The 21498-nt window shown below is 38.7% G+C and overlaps 1 protein-coding gene across 2 annotated transcripts; it reads right to left on the minus strand.

Annotated features, from left to right (window-relative positions):
• Window positions 1–644: 644 nt before the first annotated feature.
• On the minus strand, window positions 645–21467 carry PEX3 (peroxisomal biogenesis factor 3). 2 transcript variants are annotated; one of them, XM_021540412.4, is made up of 12 exons: window positions 21353–21467; window positions 13296–13427; window positions 11893–11974; window positions 8220–8263; window positions 6947–7071; window positions 5562–5628; window positions 5409–5463; window positions 4987–5143; window positions 4032–4102; window positions 3105–3227; window positions 1827–1923; window positions 645–1447 (listed from the first exon to the last, which is right to left on the minus strand). In XM_021540412.4, the coding sequence occupies exons 1-12, from the start codon at window positions 21423–21425 to the stop codon at window positions 1364–1366; spliced, it is 1110 nt and encodes a 369-aa protein (XP_021396087.1). In that variant the 5' UTR covers window positions 21426–21467; the 3' UTR covers window positions 645–1363. The 2 variants fall into 2 exon arrangements, with proteins under 2 accessions (XP_021396087.1, XP_085432808.1); XM_085576682.1 differs by lacking the exon at window positions 21353–21467 and adding an exon at window positions 19963–21138.
• Between the last annotated feature and the right edge of the window lie 31 nt (window positions 21468–21498).

The following is a 21498-nucleotide window of genomic DNA, read 5'->3' on the forward strand; positions in this document are numbered from 1 at the left end:
CAAGAACAGGCCTGTAAAGGTTAGGAATTAATCATAAATGCATACAGGCAGTGCATATGTACATCCTAATTTCTCATCATGGAAGTCATTGATTTTACATGTTCCTATTCTTGAGTAACTCCATCCATTATTGGGACACAGGTAAACTGGGAGAGGGTTAGGTTTTTATATTTTGTATAATTTTACATGGGTAAAACTTGCCTCTTGTTTACAGCCTTTGTTTATATACAGTTACCAGGGTGCCTTCTGTGGACTATTGAACAAAACATATACTTCAGTGACTAACTCTTGAAAAAGAGAAATAATCAGGAGTTGCTAGGGATCTTCAGCTTTGGCAAAGAGACAACATTTTAAGCAGAGAGTAGACTGCCTTCAACTTGAAAAATTTACAAACTCATCATGTGTCACGGTTTGTAGGGATAGACACAAGGTGAAACTAGCAAAGAGGAGGAGATAAAGGATAACAAAAAGCATGAATTATTTCTGTTTCAGTGTAGAGACTTTTTTCTTTTCCCTGAGTATGTTCATGAGTGCAAAATTCGTACTGTATAAATTAAATTTATTCTTTCAACTCTGTCAGGTTTTTGAGTTGATTGGCCAGGTCAACTTATTCTCTTCCCTAGTAATGTTAATACATACACAAATTATACATTAAAATATTTTATTACAGTACAGACAATTGGGCTCAAAATTAATACAAATTAAGATAAAATATTTACAAGGTAATGTGTACAGTGTAGCTGTTTGAACAGCATAAACAAGAGTATGTCTAAAAAAACACATTCCTTTAGTATTAAGTAACAGAGAGAGCAGACCCCCAGCTTGTTCAAGGGGAACATGCATCCATTGCCAAAGGCTTTCTGAAGAATGAGAGACTTTGGAACAAGATTTGTAAAGTTAAGGAGAAAAATATTTACTTTATAGAAAGAAAAATCTGGGAGAAGAAGAAGAAAAAAGCATTACTTCATTCTGCTGCTCAATGCTATTCTTAGATTACTATCATTAGCTCTTCCCCAAACTTAGACACCCCAGGCAAAAAAAAAAGGGTTTTTTAGTACCTTGCTGTAATACTGCCACCAGATGCCTTTTTGATGCAATAAAGAACAACCCAAGGAATTACAGAATTGTTTACCCACTTTTGAAATAGAAAAGTCTTCACTTACAATGTTTCTTTCAACAAGGATATTTTTACTGGGTGAAGTATGCTTCGGTTAGAAGAAAATAGGGGCTCACTCCCACTTTCCTCAGAGAGCTCTTTCTGCTGGTCTGCCACTCCTACGCCATTATAAAATTAACCCAAGTCTCATCAGTAGTCACCAGGGATTTGTTATAAATACACCATCCATTTGTAAAAATGTGCAGATCATTTCTCTAGTTGCTGAGGAGTACTAAAAGCTTCATAAACATTAGCTGCAAAATCTTTCACTTGTTCCATCATCAACAGGTCCTGGAAGAAATGTATAAAATAAACTTCCTTAATCAAACACATTCCCTGCTATTCTGCCCGTACTGTAGTACAGAATTCCTAAGAAAAGCACCTGGCATTCCCATAGGCACAACTCAAACTTCTTGCTTTAGAAAGGTTTAGGAGCAGACCTGCAAGTAGAACCAAGGCCAGAAGTTTGTGCTTCTGCACAATTCAGCAGAAGAAGTTCTAAAAAAGTAGCGTGTTTTTGGAAGATACCAACTGACAAAGAGTTTGTTATGGCAATTGTTTTCAATTTATTTTTTTAAAGCCACTGAAATTAAACAAATTATTAAAAAGAAATATACAACATTAATTTCAAGATTTTGCCTGGGATACTGTAAATAAGGTACATTCTTACCTGAACAAAGTGACTGGGTGTTTCACTGCATACTGAATGGATCTGTCCATTTATTATTGGAATTATCTTGGCTAAAGGAAGACTGACACTGGAAAGACTAGGAAAGAACAAAAAATATTGACCTGCTCAGACACAGATGAAGCCACTAAAGTGTGATTATAGAATTCTAAATAATTACCACTTAAAAAGTAAGAATTTAAAGACTGCAAACTAAAATGTATGGATGAAGGTTTTTTTTCTCCATATCAAGGCTTTCCTTTAATGTAGAGAAGTACAAATTCAATTCCAGTCTGTGTTCCTATTGCACAGTTTCACACTTGCTTCTCGTGCAAGAGTATTATGGTTTAGTCAGTCTTTGCATGTGTATGTAATAGACAGGTCATAGAAGTGCCTGTCTACCATTTCATGCTATTTCAAACTAAACCAGGCTTCGGCAGATAGCCAAACTACAGACATTGAGATATTTTAAATTATGTAAATAGTATATATTTAAATTAAAAAATTAAAACATAACTCTCTGAAAGCCAAGTCACTACAATAAACATATATAAACCCAGTTATCATTCCAGGTTTTAATTTTAATATTTGAGAAAGAATATTTCAAGAATTTTAACTCAGATTTTGGATTTGTAATGTTCTCACCACACTGCTTAAAATCAAAGTTAATTTCATATTAAAAGCTATTTTTAAACATTCTTCTAGAGGGATGTAGAAAATCCTGCATGTTACTGCATTTTATCTGCATAGCAGTGAAACCTAAAGCTCCATGGCAGCTTTGGCTCCCTGTCACTGGAGGATCAGGGCAATGCCTGCACCCACTTCCTTGAGAGCCACAGGAAATGATGGAGGCTGGGGTGCTTGGAGCTCTTGGGCTGCAGGGGAAGGAGGGGTCTCCTTCTCACAGCCTCACTGGGCATATCTGTCAGGAGTCACCACCAGAAGGGAAACTCTCCCCAGCCCAAAAGGCAGTCTGCCTGTACCAAGTTCAGGCAAGAAGTGGGTACGGGTCATCTGACCTCTACTTCTAGGTCTGCAGGTAAAGGTGGGAAAGAATGTCACCTAATTCTAGTGATTTCAGGGTGGAAGGAAATGTGAGTCTTCCTAGCTGCCTACATAGCCAAAGTGAGGAGAACCCAGTGATCCTTGAAGAGCAAGAAGCAGAATAATATTTCCAGCATGAGAACTCCAAGAAGGTAGGAAAATCAAGAGCCTTTTTGGAACTCGCTATGAATCCAAAGCATTACTGACATGAGAACCACAACAAAAGAAAACATTTACCTATTTACAGAGCTGTTTTGAGAAAGGTCCTTTTCAGTAGGTCTAAAAAATTCTGCCATATTGTCCAGCAGTCGACTGAATCCTCTATTTAAACATGTGCTCAAAACTGTACTGAAGTCTGGACTGAAAAGAAAGAAAAATAGAAAGAAAATTTTATTCCTAGGTTTAATTTTTTTCAAAAAAAGCCCTGCAAGTATTCAGTGCTACAGGTGTGCCTCCCCTCATGGGTGATGTGTGAACCAGACAAATGCCACTAGCATTGCCACCTCATTGAAACACCAGCTCCCTTAACGACCTGAACTCTACCCCAAGATTACTAAAACCCAGATAAACCTGAAGCATTCCTCACTTCTATTTCTTACTAAGTAATAACATAGAAGGGACTTAACCTTGAAGTGCCCCACATCCCTAGCAGCTGAACTGTAAGAATAGATTGACATTTGCTTTAATTCCCTCATATCTTATGTTTATTATAGGAGCCTCACTTTTACCAACTCTCTGGTAAAAGGACACATAAAACCACCCTCAAAATCATGCATTAAAAATATATTCCAATAAGCTAAAACTGGTGCTCACTTTATCAAAGCAAGTAAATCCAATAAAATTGCTCTCAATTTACCCTGCTTTAGCAGAAAAGAAGCACTCCTCTGTTCCTACATTACTAGAGAGTGGGTGAGGAAGAGATAATAGGTCTGATTGCCAAGGACATTCTGGGTATCTCATTAAGGCAGCATTATTTCTTTAAAAGTTTGAGAGCTCACAAATTTTGAAAATCCCAGCCTACAACTGATAAATATAAAAATTTAATGGAGAATGGTTACATTTCTCAAAGGAAAAGTTGTCAGCTTTTTGTATGAAAGTAATTGTCTTACATAAACAATAGTTTTGAGGAGGAGTTTAATGTGAACACAGTATATTTCTCTATACCTTTCTAGCATATCTCTAGTTTCATTCAGTAATTTAATCGTAGCAATGTCTCTTTCTGTGAGTCCACAGGCCTAAAAAACCAAAGACAGACAACTATAAGCAAGTGCCATCAGCAACCGTAAGAGCAGAAATAGGAAAGTTGAGTATCATGAAATTAAGTCAAGAGGTACAAGTCAAATATAAAAGAAAATATTGTTGTAAATCAGATTCTTTCTAATTTGTGTTTTAAATGGTCACTGTAGGATTTTTAACTAAAAACAATACTAGCAGGAAATACCAGACTATTTGAGGAAGAAATTTTTCCAATCTGACCTTCAATATTGAAATTATCCCAGTATATCAAATAAAGTTAAAGCAGTAAATGCATGTAGCCACATGCTGAAGCCCAGGTTTCCTCATTACACCAGTGTAATGCCAAGTGAAGAATGAGTTTTCTCCAGCCTGTGGTGTGGATGGAGACAAACACCTTCACAAAATTTAAGAAATTTATGTTGCAACTGAGATTAGATACACTTTTATCTTGACTCCTGTTCATTTTTAAGCCCAGAGCATCAAAGGACTCCAGCACACCATTCTCTGCACCAGCCAACATGATGCTCCAACACTCCATGAATATTGCTGGTACACAAGTGCAAACAACACAATTTATCTTAGGGCTGAGATAAACTGTGCTGAGTCACAGCTTCTTTCACAGGGTAAAGGCAGTAACTGGGCTGCATTTCTGAGCACAAAGCTGACATTCTGAGGGTGACACTTGTTTTCTATCAAATCTGAAGAAAATGCAGCTGTGCCTAGATTAAAGAGATAAGGACATTTGATTTATGATGGAAGAGGCTTTGCCATTTATTAAAGACACAGATGCCATGGTACAAGAGGACTGTTATGCACCCTTCCTTCTCCAAAAAAGCCCCACAAAAGCAGAATGAAAAAAGGTGCAAGGAATTGAATTAAATACCTGGCTAGCCAAAGGGTTTTCTTCATCTGGCATCAGATAATGACATAAGGGAGAATAAGATGCAATCTGATCTGAATCTTTATGTTCCACTACTTCCCTGATATCTTTAAGTTTCTGTTCCAGTTCCAGAAGAGACAGCGTCTGCTTAAGGGAAATACTGGAAAGGAAAAAGACTAGTTTTGATTGCAAAATGAGTAATGCTGCTTTCTCTTTCTACCAATAACATGTTTACAAGTAACAAAATTCCAATCAGCTACATGGGTTTGCACTGGCAGACACAGCCTGCTACAATAAAAGCATTGTTTTGAAAAAGTCAATATGCCTGCTTTTGTTTCCCCCTAATTCTTATAAAACTCTTTATTTTGGGAGCAGTCATCACAATAAAACTTAAAAGCTAACCACAGAGAAATACAGGCTCTTACCTTCCAAAAACTTTATGCACAGCTTGTTTAACAATTGTTATTAACTCAGTCAGTCCTAAAAGAAAGAAAGTAAAAATTATTCTAATGATTTGTTCAAGTCCCAAAAAAAAGCTGAATTTTGTAAGTGTAGTTAGCTCTTAATAAGCACCATACCGTCTCCTAAAAGGTGCTGAATGCTTGATAAATATTGCTGCTGGACTTCAGGGGGTGCTAGTGGTGTCTGTGGGGGAAAAAAACCCAACAGTTCTGTAACATGTCAACAGTAGAGAACAATACAAAAAAAATTTCAAAAATTCTTAATCTTTGTAATACTCTTCAGCAAACAGACTCCCACTCTCTTCAACTTTGTACTGACTCTTCTTGCCCATCAACCCCTGGATCTGTCATAAGTCTTCTGGCATTCTTTTCTTCAAACCTATACAGATTTCTCTTCCATCTTCAGTGGCATAGAAAAAGCTTTCACTTTTCATTCACCTAAAAGAAACTCTCTTAAAAACCTTCATTGCAGGTGAAACTAGACTCTCCACCATCCCAGAAATTAAATCTAGTGGAGTAAGTTATTTATGCTGAAATCTAATAAAGGCTTATCTGACAGAAAAGAAGCTTTCAGAAACCAAGACAGGATTCCAGTTAGTCCCAATGGAATGTCTCAGACTTGGCCCTGTCAACCCACTTCTCTATGAGAAACTAACAGAGAGGAAATGTTTCTAGCTCAAACTCATTCTGCCATTCTAAAACAGCTTTTTCAGCTTTTACAAAATAAAGCACAACCTCAGTCAACTCTGGCCTTCCTATTGAAAGCTTTTCTCCATCCTGCATTGACATGCTGTTCCTTGACTCTCAGCAGGAGCTATCACAGAGGGGCAGATGAGAACTTGTATCCATTATTTTTAGATGAGACATCCAGCAATTTGCAGGTCCCACTCTCTACAATGGGTACTTGTTTACTGTGGGAGTGATCTATTTTTACTGAACAGTGATACACTATATCAACCAAAACCAGTTCTTCCACCTTGCTTGACCCCACCAACAGACATTTAGGTAGATGGTCTTTTGAAGCAAAACCAAACAGACAAAATTTCAAAGACAGCACTTTTCTTCTTTAATCTCAGAAAAAATTAAGTGGAGAAATTAATGTATGTACTAGGAAGACCTAACATTATATATACATTTGCTTACATAGGTTGAATCATTCACATGGTATTATGATGTCACAAAAAAATCAAAGCAGAGAAGTAATTTCATGTTGCTGTTTAGAAAAGAAGCCCTCTTCAGGGAAGACAAATGCAGACAAAAGGCATTATCCAGTATTGCCGGTATTCAGGTAAGCAACAGTATCACCACATCATCCAAATTTAGATGCTATTAAAGGACATCAATATATTGCACTGCCAGTAATGCTTCCATGTACACACTCTTGTAAGGACCCTTGGTTTCATTCCAATAGTCCAAAACTATGCCCTTCCCATCTCACCAAATAATCCTTTCCCTTCCAAGGAAGTACAAGTCCTACCTTTGAAACAAGGCAAGACACTTACCGTGCCGTTCTTGCTGAGCGCGGCGTTATCCAGGTAGATGTAGCCGCCGATGATGTTCAGCTGGACTCGCAGGAGAACCACCAGCATGCAGGTGCTGTACACAGCAACAATACTGCGTGTGAAACCTTGGGAAGACAGAACAGAGGGACTGCCAAGTCAGGGAAATGAGGAGTCAAGGGGAGAGAGTGCTCTCCAAGACTCAGAAGTGCTGATTACTTTTAAATATGCAGTCACATTTCTCTCACTGGTTGTCATAAGGTGTTTTCACAACACATACCCAAGATAGTCGTGAGTCTAACATGCTGTACCTACATCTACAGTGTCCCATTAAAAGTCCTATATTAATATCATTTTACATTACCCAAGTTATTTTTGAGAAAATAAAAATCGTACAGGTTGTTCCAGAAGGAAAATGTTGAGAAGGAAAATTTGTTGACTCAACAAACTCAACCAATGTTTGTTGAGTCAAATAATCTTTCTTCATTAGGCCAGGAAATACACAGCTCATGTTAGTCCTCATCATGCAATTCAGACACAAATGCAGCTTGTCAAAAGTGTTACCCAAGACAGAAGTAGCTGAGATCTAAAGAAGGAAAATGAAAATAAGCATCAGATACCAGCCAGTAGGCAATGAGGGTGTGTAGAAGAAGCATCATGAATAGATACAGAATGGAAGAAAGGAGTCAGAACAAAAGTAGGATCTGTAAAGGTGTTTTGAAAAGGAGAAAAAAAATAAAAGGAAGCAAAGAAGTAATGGTAGAATTTCACTGCTTAATTATCTGGGTTTACTTTTTCGTCCTTTCCACTGCTTCCATCAGCCAACAAATAAGATGATGATCCAAAGGCTTCATGATCACTGCTATAGTGGTTCTCTCCAACAGGCTCAATAAGAGGGAACTCCTGGCCATGTAAAGGCTGACCTACATTTCTGAATGGATTTCCATTACGTTCAGCATAGAATCTCTGAAACTAGTTTCATTTTATTGTGATGGCACAAAAAGGTCTCTCAAAGTTTTATTGAGCAAAGTATCAGGAAGGCAAATAAAATTCTTCATCTTGCTCTCTGAGCTTCTAACTTCCCATGGGGCTAAGGAAAGTTTCTTCATGAAAAGCCTTTGAAGCTGCAGGAGCAGGGAGGAGGTTTGCCATGTGTGTTACACTATCTTCATATCTACTGAAACAACCCAGCGTAAAGTTTGTTTTAAATTGTGTGAAAAACATTATAAATCTACACTAAATAATTATGCAGATGTAATCTTTCATTTCCACTTACTTATTATCTTTAAATCCTCCCAGATTTCTAACTTGTTTGCTGGCCTGTGGAAAAAATAAATGGAAATATTAAGAATTATATTTTACTTGGAAATTAACAAGTATGTTAAATGATATAGTAGTGCTCTAAGGCAAACTTATTTAGCTACCATAATTACTCAAATCATACCCAGGTCTATATCTCATTCAAGAAAGGCCTCTTTCAAGAAAGCAGTATATAAACATCACATTGTAAAGGCATAGAAAAGATATTCAAAGTTTAATGCATAAATGTAGTGTTTCGTGATGTCAATTACACACTTACATGATCACCTTTGAGTTACTACAGCATATATAGTCAGAAAAAGCCACTGATGGTACAAAGTGGTCTTTTCTGAGGCCTTGACTCTCTATATTTAATGTTGACTCAGTTCAGCAGGACTTTCTGTGTGTAATAAATGCAGGATCAGAATGCCATTGTCCTACTTTCCTGCAAGATTTACCATTGCCTGATGTGTTTAAAGTTCATATTTGGTCATCAAAACCAAAGAGATCACAACTGTCTTTGGAAAAGAAGTCTTGCACCATCCACATGAACACATGTTGATCTTTTATCTTTTGTTGAGGCGTGTTCACTTTTTTGACCTGACAACTCCTAGAAGTTTATATTCTGCAGTCAACAAAGCAAGACTGTAGATTGCATAGATACACCTGAACTGCCTGAAGTACACTGCATATTTATAACTACTATCCAGAGGTAATCTTAGCAATACAACAGCAGTAGCAGGAATAAGAGCAAGCAAACCATTCAAAATTTTCACCAACTATTCTCACCTGTTAAGCACTGTCAGTAAAGAATGGCTACTGCATATCTATTATGGAAGATAGATACTGTAGAAGTCACTTAGGGAAACATTTGGTAATTTCTTAGGATCAGAATTAATACTTAAATATTTAGAGCCAAGAGTTCAAATTAACCTGTACTTTACCTAGTTTTTTTAAAAAAACACCCAAACCTAGCACTTCTAACCAGAAAAAATTTCTCTTTGCAGGCACAACATATGCACTTTGGCATTAGTTTGAACAGTCTATCACTTACATATATAAAATTTTTAATGTTCACCACTATCAAATAATGCAAATAAACTGATACAATAGACTATTTAAAATCTACGACTCTGAAAATTAAAAAGACAGATTAAATAAACAGTAGCTGAAAGAGATACATGGATCCATGGCAAACATAACCAAATCACATACTTTTTGCAAGCTATTCTATGCAAGTTCTTAAAGCTTTGCTAAAACAAAACAAAGGACTTTGTAAAAAAAAACTGTAGTATTTCTACACATATAACATATAATGGGACTCAAAGCTACTTATCAGGGTTAATTTCTTTATGCAGAATGAAGAGATATAGAGAAGCCAATACATCAGACAACTACACTTGCACCTATTACATCAAAACATTTTCTAGAGATCATACTTACAGAGCTTCTCCCTACAACGTAAGGCAGCAGCCAAATAACAGTAAAGTCTGCAAGTACTAAGCCTAAGAGTGGAAATCAATTCTTCATGTCCTGCAATTAATCTCCTGCAATTTATTAAGACTCAGCTGCTACTCAAAACTCAACTTTTACTTCACATTTATTTATTTGGAAGGCCATTCTCACTATGGAAGCAAAGGGCAATGCAAACAGAAACCAGAGGTTTGCAATAAAGCTAAGTGCTGAAGAGGTGGAAGATGTGCAACATCTGCAAGGCTGCAGAAGCAGGGATTTCACCTTATCTTATTCAATCAGTGGGCTTTAAAAAGAGGACAGATTGAGCAAGAACATGTGTGGTCTTGGGTGCTGTTCCCTCTTCAAAAATTTCTCTGGAGGTCTGAAGACTTCAGCCTCCTTACACTCCCAGTGTACCACTGGCCACCTCAAATTTAGGGAAGTGAGTGGATTTCAAGTTAAAGGAGATTACCAAAGGCATAATATGATCTGTAACATATGATAACATAGATGTATAATATGTTAAGCCACAACACAGATTATGTGAGAAAACTAATACATCTTCAGGGACATGAAAGAAAGGTAAATCTGCACATCTGCTCTTTTGTATACTCAACAACAGCATTCAAGGGTCCAGAGCTGTTTGATTGATCTTCTCAAATGGAAGTAGAAAGCAAAGAAATCTATGCCTCCATTCATAGCAGAACTTCTTCAAAGAATCACTTCAAAGTGGAGCAAGCTTTGATGGCTGATTCAATTATCTGTGCCTTCACAACCCCTTCCCTACATTTCAGTTCAAAACTTTCAAGCATCCAGTTAAAATATCCTCAGTGTAAGTAAAATAAGAAGTATTAAGACACAAATTCCACTGTAAGATACACTCTAAATGGCCATCCAAGCTTACAGAATGTTGCAAATGGCAAGCATTAAAAAAAAAAATTGTTTTCATAAGTGCATACCAATAGCAACAAAAATGCCTATCTCTGTTTTCACTAGGACTGTTGGAACGCAGAGGTGCATCGATACATCCCTACACTGTTTCAACTGGTCAAACAATTTAGATACAGCAGGCGTGTCTTGATAAAAGAATGCTTGCTACAGAGAACAAACTAAGGTATTACTTGTCTTCCCTACTGACCAAAGGATTACAAACTGTTGCAGACTATTTGCTGCACAGTTCAGGTGACATATCTGGTGATCTATAAACTCTTTTGTTCATTTAGTTTAATTTTTTCATTGAATAAGACTTATATTATGATAAATACATTTATTCCATTAAAATTAACTTTACCCAATTTCTTGCTGTTTAGGGTAAGTAATATGCAATAACAGTTGCAAATACTCAGAGTTTATTATCAAAAGATAATTCAGGCTGCAATTCCCCCTTTAAATCAGGCTGCTCTGTTGTGGAAGTTTTTGGACTGAAAAAAGCAGTGACTGAATAGGTAACCTATTAAATGCTGGACAGCTGAAGTTATAGCTGTAATAGTAAAGTAGTGGCAGGTAAACTAGAAAGACAGACTAGAGTGACTCAGAAATCCTGTGGCTAATTGCCTACATAACACTTTTACTCTGTGACATATGCCAAGGAATTTAGGTTTAAGATATCTTATTATGCACCTTATGTATTTAAAACCAGCCTATTTGTTCCGGCAGTTGTAGGGAATTCCAAGGTGTTTTCTGACAGGGAAGCATTTCTGTTAATGTATGACATGTCCCTATTTGTTCAGCTCCAAAAATAAAATTAAAAAAAATACTTCTCATCACTTACATGCATTTGCAATCTCATCTTGGATACTTTCCAGTACTATTCACATCTGAACTTGGTAAGATTACATAAACATTTTTACAAACACAACATCAACAGCTCAGTCATAATATTCTGTTCTGTTTAAGAGAGAAACAGATCCTCTAAGTACTTTCACCTACCTATCTTATAACCATTTTAACAAAAAACATGGCTCTCACTGCAGCACCTTAAAGGAACTATTATTTCCTGTAATTTTTGGAAAATGCCATGCCTATCAAAATACATGTAATGTGACAAAATATTTACATAGTGATTTCAAAATACCTTAAGACCAATGATTCAATGGGACACTCAACCAAAATTCTGCATACTCTCTACATTATATAATTCAAAAAAAACCTGTCATCAAAACAAGTGGAGTTCAACACATTTCAGACAGTCTTACCTATTTTTAAGAAGAGACGTGAGACTCTCAGAGTTTAACTGATGCATTAAGGCATCCCTCAGAGTTGGAAGCATTGACAGCACTGTTATTAAAAGGAAAAAACCAAACAAAAAACCCTGTCAACATCAACAAAAAATCCATTATAAACCCATCCTCAGCTCACACTCAATAGCTGCTATAGAGTGTACTTCCCATTGCTCAACAGGCAAAGCTGGGAGGACAAACAAATTAGGAAACCCAGAGAGTATTCAGAAGGGCAATAACCTGTGAGCCTCTCAGGAGCTGGGGCACAATGCTGCCCTTACATGACCATGCGGTTTTACTGGCTCCAGCTGCAGATGTGCATTCACATCCTCTATGTACATGCCTCCAACTCCCCAGAAGAAAATCTGACAAAAATCCACCCTACTGCATTTCTCCCAGGGAGAAGAATATCTGAAGTTCGTTTTTTTCTAGCAAGAGAACTGGAGAAAGGTATGTTATAAATGAGAAAAAGCTAGTAGGAAAAGATCCTTTAGTTTTAGAACAATGTCTGATCTGCTGTTACTTGACAGGAACAGGAAATGGAAAACATGATAAATACTAAGAACAAAGTATGAAAAATCTTGTCAGGAATGCACGCTGCCAAACATAAGATACTTTGCACAAAGAAGGGCAAAGAAAAACCTAATCCTTGCAGCAAGATCACTCACAGAAGTACAAAATGGAAAAGATGAAAATAAAATATCAATTGGTCAAGGTAAACAGGTTAGACTTACAGCCACCCAAGAAGCCATTACAAATTTCAACAGAAAAAGAAAATACTGCCTAATTTGTTTAATAAAAATAGTGTTGAATGGCCTACATTTACAATGACAAGGAATTTGTTAAAATTCTTCTCTGTCATTGCATTTGCAAAAATCTCAAGGCTGGTGCACTAAGAAAAAGTACTTTGGCTTTTTGCTCTCCAGCTAGTCAGGTACCTCCTGTGTAGGAAACTTATGGGCTGATGTACTTCTTATTAAAAATTGCCCACCAAGTTCTCCATGCAGCTTACTAACAATGTGATATAATTAATAAAATAATCCTGCTGTAAATTCAGTATTGTTTAAATCTAAATGCTGTTTCACACCTCAACACCACATGCAGTTTAAGGCAAAAGGGTCCTGGAATGACAAAAAATTGTAACCTGCATGTATACTTGTAGATTTATTGATGGTAAGGGTTCAGATGCCCTCTAAAATCTCTTTAATCCTCTACTCTTCAGACTCTCCTTATTTGCAAACAACTCTATTTATGAATCAATATTTAATTAAGATTTTGAATTTACCTACATTTCTTATTCCTCTTCCATCCTGACAATATGTAGCATAAACCCAAATACCTCCCCCTTATCTAAACCAGTAGCTATTTCCTTATCTTACCTGTCATATTGCACGTCCTCTGATTACTCTCAAAATGGTACTGCCTTCGTGCTTGGGCAATGTACTCAGCTGCCTCTCGTTCCTGGATTTCTCTGATTTTCTTCTGCCCATACTTTCCCAGTAAATAGACTCCTACAGAGAAATATGCATATTAGAAGATGCTTTTAAAAAGTGAGAACAGTTCTTTAACCCTTTTATTTAATTTTAAAGCATGAGGGTGTATAGTGGTTTTTTTTTATATGGGGGTCTTGAGTATTTTAATAATTATTGGCAAAGCAATACTCAGAAAGAATGTTTTCAAAATTAGTTAAAATGTCAAGGATTATGACTTGAATCAGTAGAAGAAACTTTCCTGAGAAGAGGTATCTTGCTATTCAGAGAAGACATTTTTGATACTACTGCAATATGAACAACTAGTACTGAAGAGACTGAAAGAAGAGAAGCAACATAGGGTAAGAAAAACAAAGAGAGAAGACAAACAAAAATTCATAGGTCTAGAGATGGATTAAAATTTACATTTTTTAAAAGATATCTTTCTAAAACTAGAAGTAAGAAATCAAATTCAAGTACTAAAGAGCACATATGAGAAAAATGTTGTAGATCAACACTTCCTTCATTTGGTCCTGAAACTTCCATAGGAAGAACCTTCATTTCAATAGGGCTCGACTGTGCCTCTTTTTTTTTTTACCATACCCAGTTTCTACTTTCCAGCCACACTCTTCTCTTGAGAGTCTGACCATCCCTCATCACTCTCACTATGAATCTTCATTTCCATTAAGACAAAACAAAAATCTTTGTTTTGCATTTTCACCTCTTCCAACACACATCCCTCTGAGGTTTCCCCCAACTATTTGTCCCACACCACCAGGGGTTCAGATATCTATCCAGGCTGCCCACAGCTCTGTTCCCATCTTTCTTCATCTCTACCCCCTTTTCTAAGCCATTCCTCAAGATTCCACTAAACCTTCCAGGCTTACCCTCAGCACCTTTTCCCACTATAAGCTGATTTCCATTAAATTCTTCCCCTCCACCCAGGGCTTCTTACAGCTCCTACCATGTGTCAGGCTCATCTGCTGCCTCCTGTATGCACTGGCAGCAGCAGTTTCCTACTTAGGTGTGCAATAAGCACCTCCTGTTATCTCTCATGAAAGATTTGGAGGGGGCAGAGATAAGGGAAGAACAAACTCATGCAAAAAAAGACTATTGTACAAGTTAATAATCTGTGGTCTGTGTGGACTAATACTTTAATTACTGAATCTCCTCTCCAGAGGGTCAGCTCTAGATCTGTCAGGTCAATAACAGCACACAAAAGAAATGCAAGTAAAAAATCAAGTATTTTTGATTCTTTTCCCTCAAAGTACTTTCTGAAGTTATAAACACAAAGTTTTCTTCAAAGTCCAGTTTTCACTTTTAGAAGTCAATACTGGAACAAATGATGAATTTAACAGTTGCTGAAAGCTGAAAGTTTCAAAACTAATTTTATAAACCACATCTACAAAAACTAAAAAAAAAAAAAAAACAAAAAACAACAAAAACCAAAAACAAACAAAAACCAAAACAAAACGAATCAAAACCAAACACAAAACCCCATAAACAAACTCACACTTCCCAAGATATTGAATTCAGCTACATTTTTTAGGTAATTAAAACCTTCAAAAATATTCCCCAAAACTATAATCAGTGTTTGAAAAGCCTTGTCAACTTTGTGCCCCAATGTCCATAGCTATAAAAAAATCCAGCTATTTATACTGGCCTTATGTTTCTTCACAAGCAACTACAAGCCAGACCAGTCTGGGACAACCACAGTCACTTCCATTTCCCAAAAGCCTCATAAAATAGAAATGGGTAAGTCTCTCCCTCACTTCAGCCTTTAGGCAGACTGCCCATTTGCCATATGAAATATTCACTTCATTAGATGCAAACTTTAATATTATGGGTCCATATACAAAAAAAATGCAATTCCACCAATTAATTGTTAATCAAAAATGAGACTTCACAATCAAGATTATTTTCATCTAAAATGTTACCAATCCCTGCCAAGGATATCTATTTAGAATAAAACTTTCAGGTTACTGATTTTTTTCAGCTAACATACTGAAATAGAAACAATATTTTTAGCATTAGTTATCAATTCTTGAATGCAAGATTTTTTCAATTATTTTACCCCACTATATTTTTCACATTACATCAACATATAGTCATTTGTCATTTACTACTTTTTTTTTACTTTCCCTGCACCCCAAAATAAATCCTTTTATCTCCAGGTCTTGTACAAAAGAAAAGTCCTAAGTAAAAAAAGACCCTTCCAGAATGTAGACAGACATGAATGTCACAGCAGACATGCAAACAGCTCAAGAAGAATCATGTGTGCCTTGGAGGGCTATAGAGGAGCAGCAGCTTTGAGATTGAGACAGCTAATTGCTTAACTCCTGCTTGTTAGGGCTGTGCACCTACTCTGTACTAAGAGCTGCTGTGGCCTGGGAGGGTACAAAGTCCCAGCAGCTGCCATCCAGGTTTAAAAAGCAGTCTCCAGATAAAACCACTTGTCCAAAACAATGCAACAGATTGTTTACACAATGCAATACAATACAACATTGTTTCTCCCTCCCTTCCCTGAACTAAGGTGTAACTTTAACCCACTGTTAACAGATGTTGCTTAATCCAGGATCATCCTCTTCTCTGGAATGTGATGCATTAGAAGTTAACACAAGTAAAAGCTGCACCACCCACCTGCCCACCTTAAGCAAGCCCAGCAAACAGCAGTAAGTTTGAGGTCTGGCTGCCAGCAGCAGACACTCTCTGTTACCAACTGCACAGAGGCTTGTGAGTGCTCTAAGTTGCCTGGAGGACACAGCAAGTCACTTGTGAAACTCCAGTTTCAGCTGTGACAATGAACTTCTGCCCACTGCACTCATTCCTGAGAACAGCAGTGGAGCCTCTGTAAGTCTCTGGCTTATGAGACATTTCAAGGAGCTGCCAGCTGGGTGGGTGGCTTGCAGGGATGGTTGCATTTTTCTTCAGGAACAACCATGTGTATCTATATTAATATGTTGCATTAATTCAGAGGACTTGACAATAATACAGACTCTAAGTCCAGACTAATTCTGGACTTAGAAGTCTAGAATGAATACAATCACACAAAATCATCATGTGAAATTGGAAGCAGGATCAGAGAAAGCCACATCCAAAAACTGCCATGATGTCAAGTCAGCTAACAAACCTGTAAAAAACTAAGCTGACATTTTGAAAGCCTCTTGCTATAAACATGCAAAGCCAATATAAGCTTTTTATAATAACTAATATAACTTAGTTTTACCACTCAGCATGGGATAGGAGGTCTGCAAAAAGTGGCTGTAGCCATATTTACTTATGTCTAATTACCTAAACTGTTGTATAGATGGAACTTCATGCTGAATCTTCCCATATGTTTCACACAAAACCAGGAATTAAGAAAATTCAGAAATAGTGAGGCTGTGCAGGAGGTAATTCCTATGGAAACTTTTTTCTACCTTCATCAAAATGTGAACTATAGAAAATACTATAGTCCCAACACATCTGATTTGGAGGGTTCAGAAACATAAGAGTGATACCAAAAAACCATCACCTGGCATCAGATCCTTCAAGAACAGGAACCTCAGCAAGGATCTGAAACTACAACTGATACTGTTTTACAACTGATCTAGAAAGTGAAACATATTAGCATATGTACTGGCTGTCTGTGCTGGATTTGCCTGGGATAATTTTCTTCGAAGCAGCTGGGAATAGTGTTGGTAGTAGAGAGACATTTTGTAGCTGCTGAACAGGACTTACACAAAGACATGGCCTCTTCTGCCCAACACAAGGAGGCTGGGGGTCAGAAGGAGTTGGGAGGAGACACAGCCAGGACAGCTGATCCCAGAAGGTTAAAGGAACACACCAAATCATGGGATGCCATCTGAGCAGTAAAATTAGGGGGGAATACAGGGGGAAGGGGGAGCACTCTTCAGGGGCTGCTAAGCATTGGTCAGGCCTGATTCTCTCCCTCATCCTACTGGAGAAGGGGTGTGTGTGTGGGTGGGTGTGGGTGGGTGTGGGTGGGTGTGGGTGTGGGTGTGTGTGTGTGTCTCTGTGGTGCTTTAGTTGCTGGCTGGGAAGCACCCTGGGATCTACAGCACCTGTGGAAGCAACACTTTGATTTGAGATAAATATGATCTGATTTGTCTCCATATCCCTCTTTGGCTGTAGCACTGTATAGTCTCTTCCCACCTAAATGTAAGTAATGCAAGAAGTTTACAAAGTCTGCAGGCTCTTACATGCTCACTTTAGTGGCCTCGCATCTCATACGTTATGGCTTCCCTCTCCCTCAGCCCTTCCCTTTCTTCACAGGTGGAATGGAGAGCTGAGCAGAAGAATGGGATAGGTAATTAGGAGGATCAAGTTTTCAGGAAACCTCTTTTACAACCCTAACCAACCTTTGCCCTCACTGCCATACTTACCTCAGGGAAAAAAAAAAAATTAAAAAAGGGGAAAAATTCAGTTTTAAGAATTTTATTATGTAGCAATTGTGCTGACACACAGAAGCTTGTATCCTTCCAGGACACAAACAGCTCTGTAAGTTGTGTTTTGTCCTTATGTCTAAGCAAGCCATGCATCAAGGGACATATAATTGTCTTGTTATGGTTGAAAACCATCTTTAAAACATGCAGGCACAAAAGCCTTATTCTCTTGGTAACACTGAGTCTCACCAGAACATATTTAATGCCCCTGTGCTTACTCACAAACCAACTTTCTCTGCTAAGCAGAGAGATTTCTGAACTGAAATGCTTTTTCTGCAAGCCAAAGGTTGCAACAGATTAAATTCAGCAATAATTAATTCACCACTGAAATCAGAACCATACATTCCAGACACACCCTGAGCTTGTTCTTCCACTGCAGCAACAGAATTTCAGCGGTGAATAATTTTGTAATATCTACTGAAATCTACCTTGAATGCTGAACATCAAGGTAAAAACTACTTTAATCAAATATCAATAAACACGTGAACCTAATGTATCCTTGCAGCTCCATCATGCTCTCTCTCTACTTTCCATATTTCCAATGGGTTTGATCCCAGACCACTGCTAGAAGAGATTTAAGTCTTTTCAGTATGCAATGTATTTAATATTGTTAAAGAAAAAACTTCTAAAGAAAGGGTTTGTACAGGGTCTTTACTAAAGTGAGGCCTTCTCAACCCTGCTCTGTGGTTAAAGGGGAGTTACACATATTTTTCAGTTGCTTTTTCCCCTCAATTTGAGCTCTTATTTAATGAGATTTGTATCTTCATAAGCAGTAAAATCTGTTGTAGTGTTGGGATTAAAAGAAAATGCACGAACAACAGCCACTGATAACATACATGGAATCCACTTCAGTAAAGAGAGGAAAAGCTACCAACCAACTCTGATTTTGGTGCAGTAATTCAGTAACACAACACTGATACAATACTGTATTAGTAATAATGTAGAAACTCTTCTGTACTGTCTAATGAATCATTAAATATTCACATTAATCTCTGACCATGTGCCAGTTAAGGACTTAAAATCATTAAATTTTGTGATGTCCTCTTTTCTTTTTTATACCATCCTTCCCCAAATATGCACCCGTAGCTCTTAAAAATACATCACAGAAATGTAAATTCCAGGCTCTGCTATTAAATCAGCAGATTTGGATGCTTTCCTTAAATCATTCTGCCACTTCCAAATATTCTGTCTTCATTTAAAAGCAGTGTGTAAAATTGCATTCCATCTTTCCACCGGTGGTGGCATTACTGTAGCTCGTGGAGTTTTTTTAAGGTCTGATCCATACCTAGGTAGATGACCAAAGCACTCGAGATTCAGCTGCTGAACAGCTATAAAGCAGCACCCTGCAGTAATTCACTCCATCTCCCTCCCTCCCTTAAAATACCATGCTGCAAATTTGCCACTGGTAGAAGCCCAGATTTACTTCAGCCTCAAATGCATAAAAAGCAATTCTCTACAGTCCTCAAATACTACATGGCCTGAAGAAATAGATAATTGATCCATGCTGCGGGAAATGATAGCATAGTTTAATATTTTCAGTCAGCAGTTGACATGCTTATTAGAGAAAGAGCATCTTGGGTTGCTTTTTTTGTTTGGTTGGTTTTTTTGGTGTTTGGTTTTTTTTTTTTTTTTTTTGGTTTGGTAATTCTTTAAATAATATTATTTTAGTGTATAGCTATTATTTTAAGTGCACTTCAGTCAGTAGCATTTTAGTGAAAGGGACTCACTGAGCTGTATATAAACAACACCAATCATAAAGAAAAAAATGCAAACTCAGTTATGCTAGATTGGTTTGCAGGCAGAAGGCTGTTTATACATCAGGAATTTAAGATTTCAGGCTATGAGAGCCACAAGTTCCCAGATACCTGTTTTCCCACTTGGGAATTGATCCATGTTTTCTTGTTGAAACTGGGAGAAGTGATTTTCTACTATTCCCATTTGTCCACCCACCATTTTCACACAGACAGTTGAAGGGGAGGGAGAACATCTTCCAGGTGACAACCTGGTGTGTAAAAGTACATCTGTTCACTTAATGTGGTAGGCTGCAAGTGTGGTGGTAAACATGACAGAGCCACAGAACCTGCAGGTGAGGGGGTGAATTGGAGAAGCAGTCTGACCAGTACTGCACTAACCTTCGCCCAGCCCATTATCATGGATCAACTGGCACTCTTTGGAAAACCCCAGAAGGAATTAATGATGAAGGAATGCAGACAACACAAGAACCACGGCAAGCCGTAAGTAAATACAGTTCATCTTCACAGGGGACTTCACCTGAATATAAAACAAAATATACAACAAAAGCCTGTAGCCCTCAGAACATTCAACTGTTCAGGCAAGTTCCAGTTCTGTGTCATTTACACTGGATATAAGAATACTTGAAGACTGAGTGCACAAAGACATGGCTGCACATTTTGAGGAGTATCTAACCTCCAGCTGCACAGCTCTGCACTTCATCGTTAAACAGAGAGACAGATCAAATGTGCTCTTTTAAATCCATTTCCAACTAAAAACAACCCAAAAATAACTTCAAAGGAAGGTGGAGCTTACTAGACCATAACCGCCCTACAGGTTCAACAAGAGCCTGAAGGGAGAAATTGCTTGAATAATTAATGCAAATCCTCTCTCTGAAAGTTTTGTGTCTGCAACTAATCTGTATTTGTCCAGAGAAGGGCAAGTAAGCGCTGAAGGGTCTGGAGCACATGCATGTCCTGTAAAGAGCGGCTGGCTGGAGGTGTTTGGCCTGGAGAAAAGGAGGCTCAGGGGGAGCTTTATCACTCTCTACAAATACCCGAAAGGAGACTGTAGCCAGGTGGAGTCGGTCTCTTCTCTGAGGTAACAAGCGACAGAACAAGAGCACATAGTCTTAACGTGCAGCAGAGGAGATTCAGGTACGACATTAGGGATCAGACATTGGAATGGGTTGCCCAGGGAGGTGGTGGAGCCCCCGTCCCTGGAGGTGTTTAAGGAAAGACTGGATGTGGCACTTATTGCTATGGTCTAGTTGACAAGGTGATGTTCATCGGTTAGACTCCTTGATCTTTTTTCCAAAATAATTGATTCTGTGATATTTGGCAATTCACCTCAACGCACAAGTCACGTAAGAAAGTGGAGGTTTTCAGCCTCCATCCCAAAAACAACAGCAGCGTCACCCGCGCTTTGCGCGCTTCAACGTTGTTTCAAAGTAACGCCATCACCCGCCGTAGGAGCACCCGGGCAAGCCGATTCCAGTCTTCCAGGGCTTAAGGGACGGGGCTAGATTCCCTGCCTGCCGCGGGGGAGGTCCTGCCGGCAGCCGGGCTCTCCCGCTGGGAGCACTCGGTGTCCCGGGCGGGGCAGGGCCCGCCGGGCCGCGGGGCTCCAGGGGCTCCAGGGGCTCCAGGGGCTCCAGAGGCTCCAGGGGCTCCAGAGGCTCCAGGGGCTCCAGGGGCTCCAGGGCTCTGCGGCGGGAGCCCCGCGGGGAGGCCCGCGGCCAGCACCGCCTTCCGCCGCGCCATCGCCCCCGCCCCTCCACCGGGCACTCACCGCCAAGAAAGGTGCCAAGGACGAGGCACTTCTTCTTGTGCCGCTTGAGGAAACTCCAGAGCGACCGGAGCATCCTGCGAGCCCGGCCGCCCCGGCCCGGCCGCCCCTCGGGTCCAGCGGCGGCGGAAGGGGCGGCGGCGGCGGCG

This window comes from Lonchura striata, chromosome 3 (genome assembly GCF_050655825.1).
Source record: "Lonchura striata isolate lonStrDom1 chromosome 3, ASM5065582v1, whole genome shotgun sequence".
NCBI lineage: Eukaryota > Metazoa > Chordata > Aves > Passeriformes > Estrildidae > Lonchura > Lonchura striata.